General features: G+C 47.1%; 1 protein-coding gene across 1 annotated transcript; it reads right to left on the bottom strand.

The window, feature by feature from the left end:
• Positions 1–2,600: 2,600 nt before the first annotated feature.
• Positions 2,601–14,276, bottom strand: MYD88 (MYD88 innate immune signal transduction adaptor). The gene is made up of 5 exons (XM_072925285.1): positions 13,858–14,276; positions 9,416–9,547; positions 7,679–7,859; positions 7,085–7,176; positions 2,601–5,512 (listed from the first exon to the last, which is right to left on the bottom strand). Exons 1-5 carry the CDS (start codon positions 14,198–14,200, stop codon positions 5,358–5,360), a joined length of 903 nt encoding a protein of 300 aa, XP_072781386.1. The 5' UTR covers positions 14,201–14,276; the 3' UTR covers positions 2,601–5,357.
• Between the last annotated feature and the right edge of the window lie 987 nt (positions 14,277–15,263).

Genomic DNA, 15,263 nt, shown 5'->3' with positions numbered 1-15,263 from the left:
TCAGCTCATAGATCTCATTCTGCTGACACAGAAGGTGGACAGAGCTGAAGATCAGAGCCAGAAAAATGCTGCAAACATTTTGTGTAAGTTCCTTACATGGTAACCCCACATTTGCCTGAACATATTCCCCATGAATTCCTGACTAACATCCTAAACAGTGGATAAAGACCTATTTTATCACCTCATGACTTTGATTTCATTAAGAAACCAGAGAAGATTGGTAGCATTGAGCCTCCATGTTCTCACTGGTCTTGAAGGAAGGGTTCCCCTCGTGGTCCTGTATCATGTCACCCACTGCCTCCTCTGCAAAGTCCTTCTGCTCTCTCGGCACAGGTGAATAAGCAGCCACTCCCCTGAGGAGCCAGCAGGACCCAGCCAGACACTCCTTTACTCTTTTCCTGTGGGAATGCATGGAAGGACTGAGAGCTGTGCAAAATCTGTCTGGTCAGGCACGGTTTGGGCTGTTGAGAAAACGCTGGCATTTTCCTCCCAGTGCCTCTGTGCTCTGAGCCATCTGCCACCTGCCTCCTCACTGGGGGTTCTCTGTGTTTGCTGGGATGGGGAGGCTTGGAAGCACAGGATGGAACAGCTGTGCTGTCCTTGGGCTCAGCTGCACACACTGCACATTGTCCTGCTCTCCAAGGCAGTGGGAAAGTGTGTGGAAGCAGCAGGAAAAAGTTCCAAGCAACCTTTTATAGAGAGCCACAGTTAAGTTTAAGATACATTCATTTTGTCCTTCCAGTCCAGCCCCGCCAAAACCTACCCTGAGCAAGACTGGAACTGGGGAAATGGGAATCAAAACCCTTCCACTGGCTGTGAGGCAGGAGAAACTCCATGAGCAGCTGGTACAAACTTCATGATCTGAACTGCAGGGATGCATCCCCTGCCTTTGTGGAAACAATCTGCCCAGCTGAGATAGAAGGATCAGGGCGGGCAAGGACAGCCCCAAGCTCTGCCATGGCATGAGCAGCTTTGTAAGGGCAACAGGATGAGGAAAAGGCACTGCTAAGCTGGGTTCTGCTGCAGAACAGAAAATGCATTGTTAGTAAATCAGACTTTGGAACTGCTTAAGACTTAAACACAGCTTCAATTAATTAACCTTTCACAGCACAACACAGCCCCAGAGTGAATACAACACTATTCAGTCCCCTGACTGCAGATTTTGTTGCAAAATAAACAAGTTTTTTTCCCGGGCTGGGCTTGATAGTGCTGATCAAGAGGTTGGGCTGGGTTCAAAGTCATCTCAAAGTCCTAGTGGGGATACGAAAATGGTTGTAACACCTAGAGAAAATTACCTTTAGCGAAATATTTGTACACAGCACATGTTATAAAGCCCCAAATGGTGTGACAGAGGTGCTCTTTAATAAATTCTATAAGCATGTTTCCCAGCAGTGTGAACCTCGTGGGGTTTGGTTTTTATTGCCTTATTAAAAACTGTTTCCAGGATGCTCAAGTAACATTTTCCCAGCTATTTTTTATGCATAATTACTCTTTCTTCCCTATGCTAATTTTATTCCTGTAAATGTGCCCTCTGGACCAAACAGTGCCTCCCCCATGGTAACACAACTCTTGACACATTGGTGAAAATGAAGGATGGAATTTGATGCAGCGAGGTCAATCCTTGACCTCTCACCCTTTCTTTCTGAAGCTGAGAACATTCTGCAGCAGTTTCACCAGGTAAATACTGTCCCCTCCAGTAAATGAGGAAATGGCAGCAACATTTTTGCAGCAAAGTAAAACAGAGGACTGGGAATAGTTCTTCAGCACAAGGGGAATGACAGCTGGAAAAGAGCCACTGCTGCTGGACTCCTCAACCTGCCCTAAATCAGAGCTCAGGCTGAAATACAGACAAGAATCATTAACTGCTCCAAACCCCAGAACAGGGCAGTGTGTGCAGCTGCACTGGGAATGGTGGGATGGATACCAGCACTTCCAGGGAATGGGACCCTCCTGGCAGGCTGCTCTTGCCAGCAGTGTCCATCTAGAATAATCCACGCAGGGATGGTTTCCATACTGCTGTCCATATGTTCATAGCAGCCATAGCAGAGACATGACTTCATGTGCTTTATATGGCCCCTCCCATGGGGAAGAGCAGCTCAGCCTCGACTTCCAGGAATTCCTTCACTTCTGTGGTGCAGTGATCCTTCATCTTCTCCTGTGGCAGCTGCTGAGTTTCTGAATTTCTTCCCTGCCTCGGACTGACTGCAAGGCAAAGGAAATAAAACTGGCAGAATCCCCCGGATTGCTGCCCTGTCATAATCCCTGCTGAAAGGGTGTGGACCAGGAGCAGCATCCCAACAAAGCCCTGGCTCCATCCCTCCCAGCCTGAAGAAATCCAGGATGGCAACACAGGTCACTAAATAAAAAATGAGACCTGGAGAGGAACCACATGTCTGAAGTATAATTCCTTGATACATTTTCCTCCTAGCAGGGCATAACTCTATTTCTCTCTCTCCCAGGCACAGCCAATCATCCCCTCTGATGAAGTTACTTAGCCAAAACATGAAAAGAAAATAACTATCCCATATCATTCCTCACTTAAAACTTCATTTTGAGACAGAGTTTTGTTCTTGGATGCCCACAAAGCAGATTCAGCCTGCTGGGTTTACATCCTTTATTTTAAAAGGTTTTCACAAGTAGCAAAAGTTTGGATTTTTGAGGAGAAAAACAGAAACATTTTCTATTTTCAGAATGCCTATAAAAACAGATGCTTCCCCCCTTTGTATCAGGACACAAAATTATTATAAATATATATGTCTGTATATAAAAATAAATTATTTGTCACTAACAGACTCAACTAAGACAATTTCAATGAGGGACAGAAACAAAATAAACCCTGTAACAACGCAATTTTATAAATCCCTTTTTTAAATGTGTTCAAAAATTTTCCCCTTCCACTGAACATGAAAGAGGGGAGGAGCACCCAAAATGCCACTGAAATGGGCAAATGGTTCACAACAATTATATTTTATATCATTCAAAATGTCACACTTCAAGTTATTGTGACAAGGCAGATATGGAAATGTCAGAAGTGCATAAACTCTGGGGTTTACATAGAAAAGGATACATATTTAAAGCATATATTATGTTTCTTTACCCCAAAATCATTATTTTAGCCTATAACATAAATAGTAACTTGTAATAAAGCAACAGCCCCATAACAATAAGACCTTCCCAGCATCCAAGCCAAGCAGAGGGAAGGGCGAGGGCACCACAAGAAGGGTGGTAATAAGATCCCAACATCTTTCACCACTAACTGGGATATGGCATTTATCTATTTGAACTCAAAAACATTTAGAAATTCAGCTCCTCTGTTTGCTTGCCCTTCCAGAACCAGCACCAAATGTTCTATTACAAAACTCATCATTTTTCCTGCTCATATGCAACACCAAGTCCCAAACCATCAGGACTCTGAAGATGCCGCACAAGGTTCAAGCTGCCGAAATTCTCGCTGGTTTTGGGATCCCTTGCTCAGAAGAGGGAGCAAGGGGAAGAGGAGGAGAACCCACGTGTGGTTTTCCATGTCGGTGGTGCTGGGCCATCCCGGCCGTGTCTCCCCATCCCTCCTGGATCCCTCGCAGGGCGCAGCGTGGGCCATGGCCTCCCTCTAGCGTCCACAGCACGGGCTCCCCTCTGATGGAGCCACCGCAGCCCTTCCAGCGCTCCAGAGGAGGAATCTGCTTCGATCCTGCCAGTAATGACCCATAATTGATGTTTATAGGCTCCCCAGGGTATGAAAACTCACTGAGCCCCCGGAGCGCTGGGGATCAAGCAGCCTCCTGAACCTCTTCTGTAATTAACATTTCACGATTATGCAGAAAGCCCGAGGCAAGCAGCTGTCTCCACTTCTGCAGGAGAGGCCCCCAAGGCAATAAAACAAACTATTCAGAAACCCCTCATCAGCTTAACTTTTCTCCTCCCGTGCCCACAGACTTCTCACTTGTTCTAGCGAGACAGGAAGGTGCAAATGTCACCTTGGCATGATGGCAGCAGTTACTTTTGCAGAAGAAACACCCAGCTCTTGGGTCTATCCAAAAATGGCTCCTGATGCCAACATGATGTGTGTGAATGAACTCCACCATGCTCAGGTCAGGGGCTGCTGCTGTCAGCCGGGAGGAACCAGCAGCAGCACCTGGACAGGATTTGGCAGCATCCCTGCTAAGGGTTCATTCACTGACACTGACACTGCCTCAGCCCTGGTAATGCTTTAAAACAAAACTGAAATTGAAAAAATAAAATCACATCCAGATGCAACCTTAAAAATGTAAACTAGTAAAACATTAAGCTGTAAAATCAACATTGGTCAGTGGCTGAAGTAATGAACAAAGGGGCAGAGTTCAAGCAACTGCAGACACACAAGCAAGATTCCTCTCTTCCCCAACTTAAAAAGTCAATATTTACTGTAAATCTGTTTAATACACCAATGGATTGCTTTAAACACTCCTTTGGGTAGAACTCCTGACCTCCACCCTGGAGCACTGATGAGATCCAGTAGTCACAGGCAGGATTCAAGGCCAAGTCTAATAAGCAGAGCAGTCTTGACATTGCTCCGAGCCTTAGTCACAGAAATACAGTGATTATTGTGGCAGTTAATTAAATTAGGCTCTTTCCTATTAATGTAACATTCGCTTCCATGTTTTAAACAGCCCAAATGTCAATTTAATACACTCATTCAGTGTTTAGCCCTGTGCCTTTGAGACATCCCAAAAGCTGCTGTGTTTTAGAAGGTTTTTAAAGGTGAAAGAATTTGAGATCTGGACCCACTGATGTGCAGACCTTGGTCAAATCAATGAGCAACAGCAGCCCCTGATTTGTGCAGTAAGGACTGTCACTGAAAAGATGTATTTTAGGACTCTGAATTTCTCCTGAAGAAGTAAAAATTTAGTAATATCTGGGAATATTAAATGCTGGCATAAGGTCACTGAATCAAATGTGACCTGAATAGAGAGAGACCTGTCCAATATGGTAAAACTCTCACAAGCCTCGATGTTACTGTAGCTTTAAAACATTGACAAAACCTGCAGTTTGAGGCTCTGAGGTCTTGCTAATTCTTACAACAGAGTCTTCCTGTGTCAGACACTCTTTAGATGTGTATTTTCAGTATTTTTAGTGAAAGTGCTTACTCAACAAATGCTGGATGCTGCTGCTCACTGACTTAACCCGGAACACCCACACAGTTGCTTTATTTCCTCTCATAGTTGTGAAGAAGTGCTGGACAGAGTTCTTTGTTCCCAATCTCAGGCTCCAAGCAAGGATCCAGGTTCTGAAGTGGTGGAAGAGCCTGTGTCAAGGACACCCCTGGTCCGAAGGCACAGCCAGGACAGGTTACAAGAGCACCCAGCTCTCAGGACTTTGCATCAGGGCAGCATGAGGGATTTTGCCAGTCTCGTCCAGAACCATTTTTTGGTGCAAGGATTGGTGTAGTCACAAATGGTAATGAACCGTAAGATACTCGGAAACTCGTTTTTCATGGATTTGTACTTGACTGGAATCAGCCGTTTGTGACGAGCACCTGAAGAGAGGTCCCACAGAGAGGGTTACACAGAGCCCACATCCATTCCCTCCCCACCCCAGCACAAACACCACAAGATCCAGGTGTGCTCCTGATTGAGCATCATCTGAATACAATGCAACCTGCTCTCACTCTGGAGAGCAAGTCTCTGGGTCCTGATTTACTCAGGCTGCAGATGTTCCCCAGTGAATCCCTCTGCTAACATGGACTGCTGGTTTTGAGACACGTGAGGTGAAAGCACCCTCCCTGTGACTGCTGCTGCTTGAAGGAGCAGCTCTTCCACAGAGGAGCTTCTCCCCTTGTAACTCTCCACAGGGACACCTGCCACCACCTGCGCTGTGCACCACAGCACAAGTGATGACACTGAGACCAGGATGAGGCAAATAACCAAAATTTCATAACTGCAGCAGATGCTGGAGTAATCCCAGAGCCTGCCACCAAACCCTTTTGTGCATTACTAACACCCCAAACAAACAGGTAAACACTGTGACTTTTCTAAGCCTGTTACTTCCACCTGTGTTCTCACTGGCAGAGCTCAGGGCATTCCATACAGATGGAACTTCTTTTCCTGTTCTAATGGAAGGTGTGATGCCCACAAAAACTGGTGAAGAACTAAAAGGACTTTTCTGCAAATCTTGATGACTGGGGGCTGATACAAAGTGCTGGGAGTGCTCAGTGGATTAACTGATACCATATGAAATTAGTGTGTCAAGGAAGATGAAGTGAATTCCTGACTCTGCCACCAGCTCCCAGTCTAACCTCTGGCATGTCCTTTATAATAGCATGTCAGATGCCTCATCTAGAAAAGAGATTTTTGTATCCAGATACTCTTCCCACTTCTACATATCCTCCATACTATTAGGCTGGGCTGCACTTACTCCCCAGCAACACACACAACTGTAGAATGACTACTGCCTAGAAAAGAGCAATCACAACAGACTTGGCAGAAGTAAATTGGTGGCTTTTCAATTCAGAGCAAAATATGTAAAAATTTCCCAACCTAAGTTGAACATTCATTCCATGTTTTGTTTACCTATCCACAATACTCAAGGATCCCTGCAAGAATCATAAAATGGAAGGGGTTGGGTTGGAAGAGGCCTTGAAGATCATCCAGTTCCAACCCCCCTGCTATGGGCAGGGACACCTTCTAGACCAGGTTACTTAGAGCCCCACCTAGCCTGGCTTTGAAATCTGCATGTTCATTACCTGTCACCTAATTCCCAGCTTTACTCACATCCTGGATTTATTATACTACTTGTCTCCTTAGCAGCAATTTTTCCTGTGGGTCTGGAAGCCCTTCACAAGCCTGACATGCAGCTCTGACATTTCTGGAGCAGGCAGCATTATCCCACTGACAGCTGGAGTAGTGCAGCACAGGCAGCTTCTTGCTCATGGGGAAGGTAAAGAGCAGGGCAAGGGACCCAGCCCAAGCCCCTGCCTGCACAGCCAAATTATGAAGTCCCTGTTAGTTCCAGTGGTATACAGTGCCCACTGACCTCAGCTGAGGGTTTGGATGTCACTGTAATAAAAGGATAATGTGCAGCTGTAAATGGGATATTTGTGTGATCTTACCTGGGGAAAGACTAAGAGCAAATTTGGTCTGGAAATCACATTCATCACTTTCCAGGTAGTCATCTGAAACAACAACCACCATCCTTCGACACCTGGAGATTAAACAGGGGAGAAAACAAATAAAATGTCAAATGAGATGGTTTTTAATTGCTCCAGTGGAGAAAGACCTGTCAGTGTTCCAGCAGGAAATAACTGCAGAGCAGGAGTGACTGACAGACACATAGTGATGTTACACAGAAAAACCTGATTACAGATACGCACTCACATACCAAAAAAATGAGGAAACAGTGAAGTCCACAGTGTCTGTGCAACCTTTATGTGATCCTGTGTCTATATATGACACACAAGGCAAAGAAAGGAGATTGAGCATAAGCAGCATCACCACGGTGGCACCTTCCTCATGAACACAATGAAGTGACACACTGGGGAAAGCCTGAATCATCCTTCTTGAGCCAAGAGCATAAAGCAAACCCCATTAAGACATTCTTGTGGATTTTTGCTGTTTCACTGGCACCACGCTGCAGACATCACTGTAAAATGAATGTGATGTTCCACTACACTCAGAGCTGGCCCCAACAGCCACAGTTCACTTACCTCCTCTCTATAAGTTCTCCGCTGATGGACCACACACAGGCTCCTGGCAAGACATCCCGATCAAATACACAGAGCTTCAGTTTGAACTCTGTCTGCTCCAGCTCCCTGATCATCTCCTGGACAAACTGGAGGTCTTTCTGACAGTAGCAGATGAAGGCATCAAATATCTCTGTTCCACTCCCTGAAACCATTAAAAATGTAGCTGTCATCTTCTGCTATAAATGAAGTTCACTCCTGCAGTGAACTTTCAAGAGCTCCCACAGACTTTAACTCAGAGGATCATGAGTCTGACAGAAAAGCTCTGGTCAGACTTGCAAAGGTAATTTAGCCTTTTATTAGATGAGCTGCCCTTCAGCCCAGACTCCTGTCCTTAACAGGGCTGGCAGGAGGTAACACTCACCAGTGCCCTGGCTGCTTTCACTGGCCAGGCTGTTCACACACAACCACGTTGCCTGGCAGGGGTCGGGGAAAGGAGCTGCAGACAAGCAAAATCTGTGGAGGCAGTAACATCCAGCTACAGGGAGTCTGGGTGGAGCTGGAGGGATGCAACTCAGAGCCCTGACACGCTGGAATTTCACTGAGAGTTTCACATCTATAATATCCGTGTGGCTCTGGGTTCTTTTTCCCTAGTTCAGGTCACAGAGATTCAAACTTCCCAAGCAAAACAGCATTCAGCAATGTCCTGCCATCTGCTGTCAATGGAGCTGTGGGGTGAGCCTTGAAATTTGGAACCTGTCGTTTTTATGGCTAAGATATCCAACCTGGGTACCTGAAGTCATATCCTAATGGGCCTGTTTTCTAATTACATTAATGGCTGGCAGCTCTTGGTTATTTAGCAGTTATCCAAATATTAAAGTGCTGCATTTTAAGGGCAATGTTCCTCATAATTAAGTGCCTTAATACTGCTGGATAGTTTCCAACTGTGTTAGTTTTTTTCATATCAATGTCACTACAGATATATTCAATTTTTTATGCCAGTTAAAGCCTACCACAGTGAAAAAAATAGGTCAGGCTCTAAAAGCTGCTGAGGAAAGTATCAACCCAGCAGGCAGACTCAGCCCAAGAAGCATGCAGTGAAGCAGAAGGGGAATGTCTGCCAGGTCAGTCAAACTGAGGGTACTGCTGCAGGGGCACGATGCTAACCTGGGGGTCACGTCAGGCAAAGCTGCTGTGTACAAACACCAGAATGTTGCTCTGTGGACATTTGGGGATGGTTAATGATGTCCACACATGCAGCAAAGGTGGCCACTTGACGTCAGACTGGCCAGCACACACCTGTGCACACACCTGGCTGCACATGCAGGGCTGCACACACAGCAGTGCACACACACAGAACCCATTTCCTCTCTCCACCCACTGCACACCCAGTCCTACTTCAAACCCACTTCCTTTTCATTCAAGGTGGTTCCACCTGCCAAAGACAGGCAGGGAAATCACCTCTGACACCATTCCCCCTGGGCTCCAACCCCTGGAGCTTTCAGCAGCTGCTGCTCTGGGTCAGGCTGCGCTAAGGGACATACTTCTGTGAAGTCCAGTGGCTCTGTGCCAGCCTGCTCCTGGGTGAAGTGTTTCCCAGGGCTGCTTTCCCTCTCTGCTCTAAGAAACAGGAAAAATGAAGAAAGCATTCTGGCCTGGGGTATGTAGAGTTGTGGGAATGATGAAAGCAAACAGTTTTTCCCATGGGGAAGGTGATTCCTACAGGAGGTACCAGGCAGCAGTGGAAGCAGGGGCTCTTACCATACGGATCATCCCTGATGGTGATGCCCATCAGTTCCGACGTCTTTGGCACGCTGCTGTCCACTGCTGGCACTTGGAGAGGCTGGTTGGCCTCTTCCTGCTTCCTCTGCAAGTACTTCTTACAGTCCTCCTCTGCAAAAACACACAACCAGGGCAAGAGGCTCCTGTGACGTGGGTTTACACTGCTGGAGTTCATTAGAACAGGAATAGCTATTTCATGGATCAGGGATGCTGGAGAGAAACCCCCTGTCTGGTTTTTTCAGTATGTAGAATTTCTCTCACCTCTTTCTGAACATCTTGATGCTGCCTTCACCACCTCCTCTAGCAATTAATTCCTGAAAATCACACTTGATATTTTAAGTACTTTCTTTTACTTGTTTTATTCTTCCTTCTCCCCTTAGCTCTACTATGTCCCAGTACACCTTTAATATCAGGAATAAGGTACAGAGCAGGTCCCAACTCTGCTATCTGTTCTCACTGTTCTGCTCTTTGGAGTATTTGGGGAGGTTTTCATGGTGTCAGTCTTTCTGCCCATGTAAAAAGCCACAAGACAAGACAAAATGTCCTCCAGTTGTACCAGAGGGGGGCTTATATTGGATATTAGGGAACATATTAGGATTAATTCTTCTCTGAAAGGTGGTCAGGCATTGGAACAGGCTGCCCAGGGCAGTGGTGGAGTCAGCATCCCTGGAGGGATCTAAAAGATGTGGAGATGTGGCCCTTGGGGACAGGGTTTAGAGGTGGCCTTGGCAGTGCTGGGTTAATGATCCTGTAGGACTTTTCCAACCTTAGCAATTCTCTGCAGACACACAAAAGCTGATTCACACCACAGCCTTTGCCAGCCAGGACAACTGCAGGTGACAATGACTATCCACACTCACCACATACAGCAGGACCATGTAAAATCTTTAGGAGCCCCTGAAGCAGCTTTTATGTTGTGCAACAGGAACAGGGATCCTCTTATCCCAAGCACAGTGACATGAACCCCACCCTGGGATAACTGAAGGGCAAAGACCTGTCATAGTCACTGCTGTGACCTTCCCAATCTGGTCAGTGATGGGCACAGATCTATTACAAACAGACTTGGTTTAAAACTAAATCATAAATCTAAATGTGAGGCCTTTGGAGAACCAGCAAGAAACTCTGCAGCCTCTGCTACCCTGTAATTGCAGAAGAAATGAAAGTAAAAGGAGATTTGAAAACAGGAATTATGAAAAAGATGAAGCTCCCTAGAGACTCTGCCTTTACTTAAAATTAAAAAAAAAAATCCAACAAGTGTTAATCAATACTGATCAGCTGGCACAGCTGACTGGTCCAAGAGCAGAGTAAAAGATCCCTTGGAAGTGCAGGATGCTGTTGGGAGCCCAGTGAGTCCTCCTGTGCCACAACCAGGCACAAGCAGGTCTGCAGCAGCCCCAGCTTGAGGCCCATCCCCTGCTTCTATCTCAGTTTTGCATCTTGTTTCTGGATTATCTCCAATCTAATGAGGCTCAGGTCTGATCAAAGCTTTTCCTGAGGCCGAGGCATTCCCAATCTGCCTTTCTCTTCCCCTCAGCCTCCCTAATCCTGCAGAGGGGAGAATCAGCCATATTCTTTACCAGCCAGAAGGTTCAGATTTCACATCTCTCCTCACTAAAGCCCAAACTCAGGTCCCACCTCTCTGCCAGCTGAGTTTTGGGTGAGGTGTGTCAGCTAAGACAGTATCTTTGAAATCATGATTAAAGTCACTATAAAGCTGCCAGCGGGTTCAGCAGTCTCAGAGGAAGGACTGGCACACAGCCACCACTTCAAGTGTGCCTTGCTTCCCTTGGGAGCCCGTTTCACAATCCAAAATACTGCTGAATAGGGGAGAGGCAATTATTTAACAGCATTGCATAGTGCTCAATACAGAAATGTTCATTTTTGGTGTATTTGCTCTTAGTCTTCACTCCTTTCCTCTGATTTGGGATGGATCAGTCCCCAGCTGGAAACAGCACCTGATTGTGCAGGTTACTGAGAGTGAACAAGGATCAGGGATGACTTTGGGACTATAAAGTGAAACTCCTCTAAGCTGTCTTCCTCCACCAAGCACCTAACCAGGCTTTTACGTTCCTCTGGCAGTCAAACAGGAATTGAAAAAAAAAAAAAAAAGAATAGAAACATGAAATCTAAAGCACAAAATCAGTAGCATGATGAGAAGACAGCAAAAACACATCCAGGAACTTTCAGGCAGGAAATTAGCACTTTTGTAACAGGTCAGGGAAGAAACAAAAATCTGTGTGTTTCAGCAGGAAAGAGCACAAATGTATCAAAGTAAAAAGCTTCACCTCCCTGAAGATGATTCTACAGAGAAATAAACTGCTGAGGAAGTTCACAGTTAGAGCAAAGCTGCTGGGACATCAATACTGATATTTTCTGACTCTGATATTGATCCCACTGAAGAAGTTCCAGTGGTACATAAAGATGCCCCTGGTACCAGGAAATGCCATGCACAAGAGTACATGAAACCTCTTCCTTTTTCTCCTTTCCTTTCCCTTTCCTTGGAAATATCCACCTTTGTAAATATCTCTGATCTGCAAGAGCTCCCAGCAACAGGTCACAGCCTCTCAGTGCAGTTCTCATCCAAAAATCATAAAAGAGGAACAGTCACACTGGTGAGGCCCCAAGCTCCATCCTGTCTCAAGCACTGCACAAAGCCAGGTGTCCATGGGGGAACCTAAGAATAAAATAAGCTTACAGAGATATTTCCCTAATATATATATGTATGTATTTCCCTAAAATCTATCTTTTACATATAATCTACAATTTATTTTTATAATCTGTCTTTTTGGACTATTCAGAGTTAAGGAATTTCCTGAGCCATAGAGAGAATTTTTGTTGAACAGCCCTTAGTGAGCCCCTCTTCCAAGAATTTACCTGTCTCCTCTTATCAGCATGACCCAGCTCTGGGTAAAACCTGTGATTTTCCTGCAGTCCAGGCTCTTCCCACTCTTTCTGCTGGAGTCTATTCCAGTTCTGACAAAGCCCATCCACAACATTCCCTTCCAGTGGGACAGACAGATCCTCAGCTCAGGGCTAGAACCAGCCTGGGTGATCCCAACATTTTTGTGAAGCCCCCCAGATTTGTTAGGAACCTCTGATAAGCAGAACACAAAGCACACTGATGCTTTTGTCTTTCCCAAAACCTGGCCTCCTTCAGACTGTGATCTTAAGTAGGAAGAACCACAGGATCCTCCACTGCTTTTTGGTCAGGTTCTCAACAGAAATGGATTTCTACATCTTCCTTTATCTCCATGAGTAACAGGAAGTGACATTTATTACTTCCTCATTGCTAACTCGGTAAGCTCTGTTATACAACACAGGCCTTCAGGGAATTCTCTGGCTTTGGAAATACTTCAGCAAAGAATTTCACCTTCCGATGACAGCTGGGTTCCCTGAACTTCTCTGACCACAAAGAATACAAAGAGCCCAGAAAGAAGATATCAGAACAGCACAAGGACCTTAATTATTCCCAATGACTTGCCTCGATTTTTTCAGTTTGCATGGATTTTTTTTCCATGACATTATCCAGTCCCACACATCCCTCATCTCCCCCAACAAACATCTTCCTATCACACTATACCCACAAATCACAGTTTTCACACTGTCTCCTGGCTAACCTGGCTAAGAGCATCTTTTGACACACAAACTTTTTAATTGTGATAAGACAGGCCTCCAGGTTACCTTGCAGTGCTCATGCTTAGCAGAAACACAGCACACATCTCTCCTGGAAGCCAGGTCAGACTTCTGTGAATCTCTGGATGGTTTGGGTTGGAAGGGACCTTACAGGTCACCTCATTCCACCCCCTGCCATGGGCAGGGACACCTTCCACTACCCCAGGCTGGTCCAAGCTCCATCCAACCTGGCCTTGGACGCTTCCAGGGATGGAGCAGCCACAGCTTCTCTGGAAACCTGTGCCAGGACCTCACCATGCTCACAGGGAATAATTTCTTCCTAATAACTAATGTAATATATAATCTTCTAATATCTAATCTAAATGTCTGTTCTTTTAGTTCAAAACCATTCTCTCTTATCCTATCACCCTTCACGCACAAAACAAGTCCCTCTCTCTCCTTTATGAGCCCCTTTAGGCGCTGGAAGGGGCTCTGAGCTCTCCCCGGAGCCTCCCCTTGTCCAGGCTGAGGGTCTCCACAGCACAGCTGCTCCGACAACAAAGAGAATGTCACTCCATCATCTGTAAAAGACTCTTCTTCTCAAGCGGGATTTTTTTTTAATCTCGCCTCCGCGGACAGAGCAGCGAAGAGCGACACGAACATCAAAGATCACCGCGAAGAGGAAGGACCAACACGAAAAGCAAGGACCGATCGAGGAAGAGCATCCCCTCCCTCCCAGGCACCAAGAAGAGGATTCCCCTGGATATTCTGTTCCTGGGCTCCCAGCGCTCCCCATCCCAGCGCCTCACCCACGCTGCCGGCCAGGTCGCTCAGCACATCGTGGCGGCCCAGGCGGCGCAGCACGGCGAGCAGCTGCCCCACGGTGGCCCCGCCGGGGCAGCGTCCCGGCCACTCCTCCAGCAGCGCGGCCGTGGGGTCGGGCAGCCTCTCCAGCCGCCGGATCTCCAGGAAGCTGCAGCCCAGCGCCTCCGCCAGCGCCGTCCAGTCCGCGGCCGCGGCCGCCCGCGGGTTCAGGTAGAGGCCGAGGCGGCGGCGGACGCCGTAGTTGAGCGCTACCATGGGCACGGCCTGCAGGTCCGGCAGCGGGCCGGGGCCGGGGCTGGCAGCGGGTTGCGATGGGGCCGTGGCCATCGTGCCGCTCTCCGACTTCCCCTTCCCGGCACTTTCGCTCCGCGGCCCGCCCCGCCTCTGCTCCGCCCCCGCAGCGCCGCTCCGCCCTCAGCCCTCAGCCGGCGGCGGGAGAGCGCGGAGGGGACGTTCCCTCACAGCCCTCAGAGGAGCCCTCCTCCAGGGATTCACCTGTCTCCTCTTATCAGCATGGCCCAGCTCTGCGTAAAACTTGTGATTTCCTGCGGCCCTGGCTCTCTGTAGGTAAAACTTGTGATTTCCTGCGGCCCTGGCTCTCTGTAGGTAAAACTTGTGATTTCCTGCAGCCCAAGCTCTCTTCTGGGTAAAACTTGTGATTTCTTGCAGCCCAAGCTCTCTCTGGATAAAACTTGTGTTACCTGCAGTCCTGGCTCTCTGTAGGTAAAACTTGTGATTTCCTGCAGCCCAGGCTCTCTGTAGGTAAAACTTGTGATTTCCTGCAGCCCTGGCTCTCTCTAGGTAAAACTTGTGTTACCTGCAGCCCAAGCTCTCTCTGGATAAAACTTGTGATTTCCTGCAGCCCAGGCTCTGGGTAAAACTTGTGATTTACTGCAGTCTGGGCTCTCTCTGGATAAAACTTGTGATTTCCTGCAGCCTAATCTCTCTCTGGATAAAACTTGTGTTTCCTGCAGCCCAAGTTCTCTCTGGATAAAACTTGTGATTTCTTGCAGCCCAAGCTCTCTCTAGGTAAAACTTGTGATTTCCTACAACCCAAGCTCTCTTCTAGGTCAAACTTGTGTTACCTGCAGCCCAGGCTCTCTCTGGATAAAACTTGTGATTTCCTGCAGCCCGGGCTCTCTCTAGGTAAAACTTGTGTTACCTGCAGCCCAGGCTCTCTCTGGATAAAACTTGTGATATCCTGCAGCCCTGGCTCTCTCTGGGTAAAACTTGTGTTACCTGCAGCCCCGGCTCTCTCTGGATATAACTTGTGATTTCCTGCACCCCAAGTTCTCTCTGGATAAAACTTGTGATTTCCTGCAGCCCGGGCTCTCTCTAGGTAAAACTTGTGATTTCCTGCAGCTCAGGCTCATCCCAGTCTCCCTGCTGG

This window comes from Taeniopygia guttata, chromosome 2 (genome assembly GCF_048771995.1).
Source record: "Taeniopygia guttata chromosome 2, bTaeGut7.mat, whole genome shotgun sequence".
Lineage (NCBI taxonomy): Eukaryota > Metazoa > Chordata > Aves > Passeriformes > Estrildidae > Taeniopygia > Taeniopygia guttata.
This window is presented reverse-complemented; position numbering and strand designations above follow the sequence as displayed.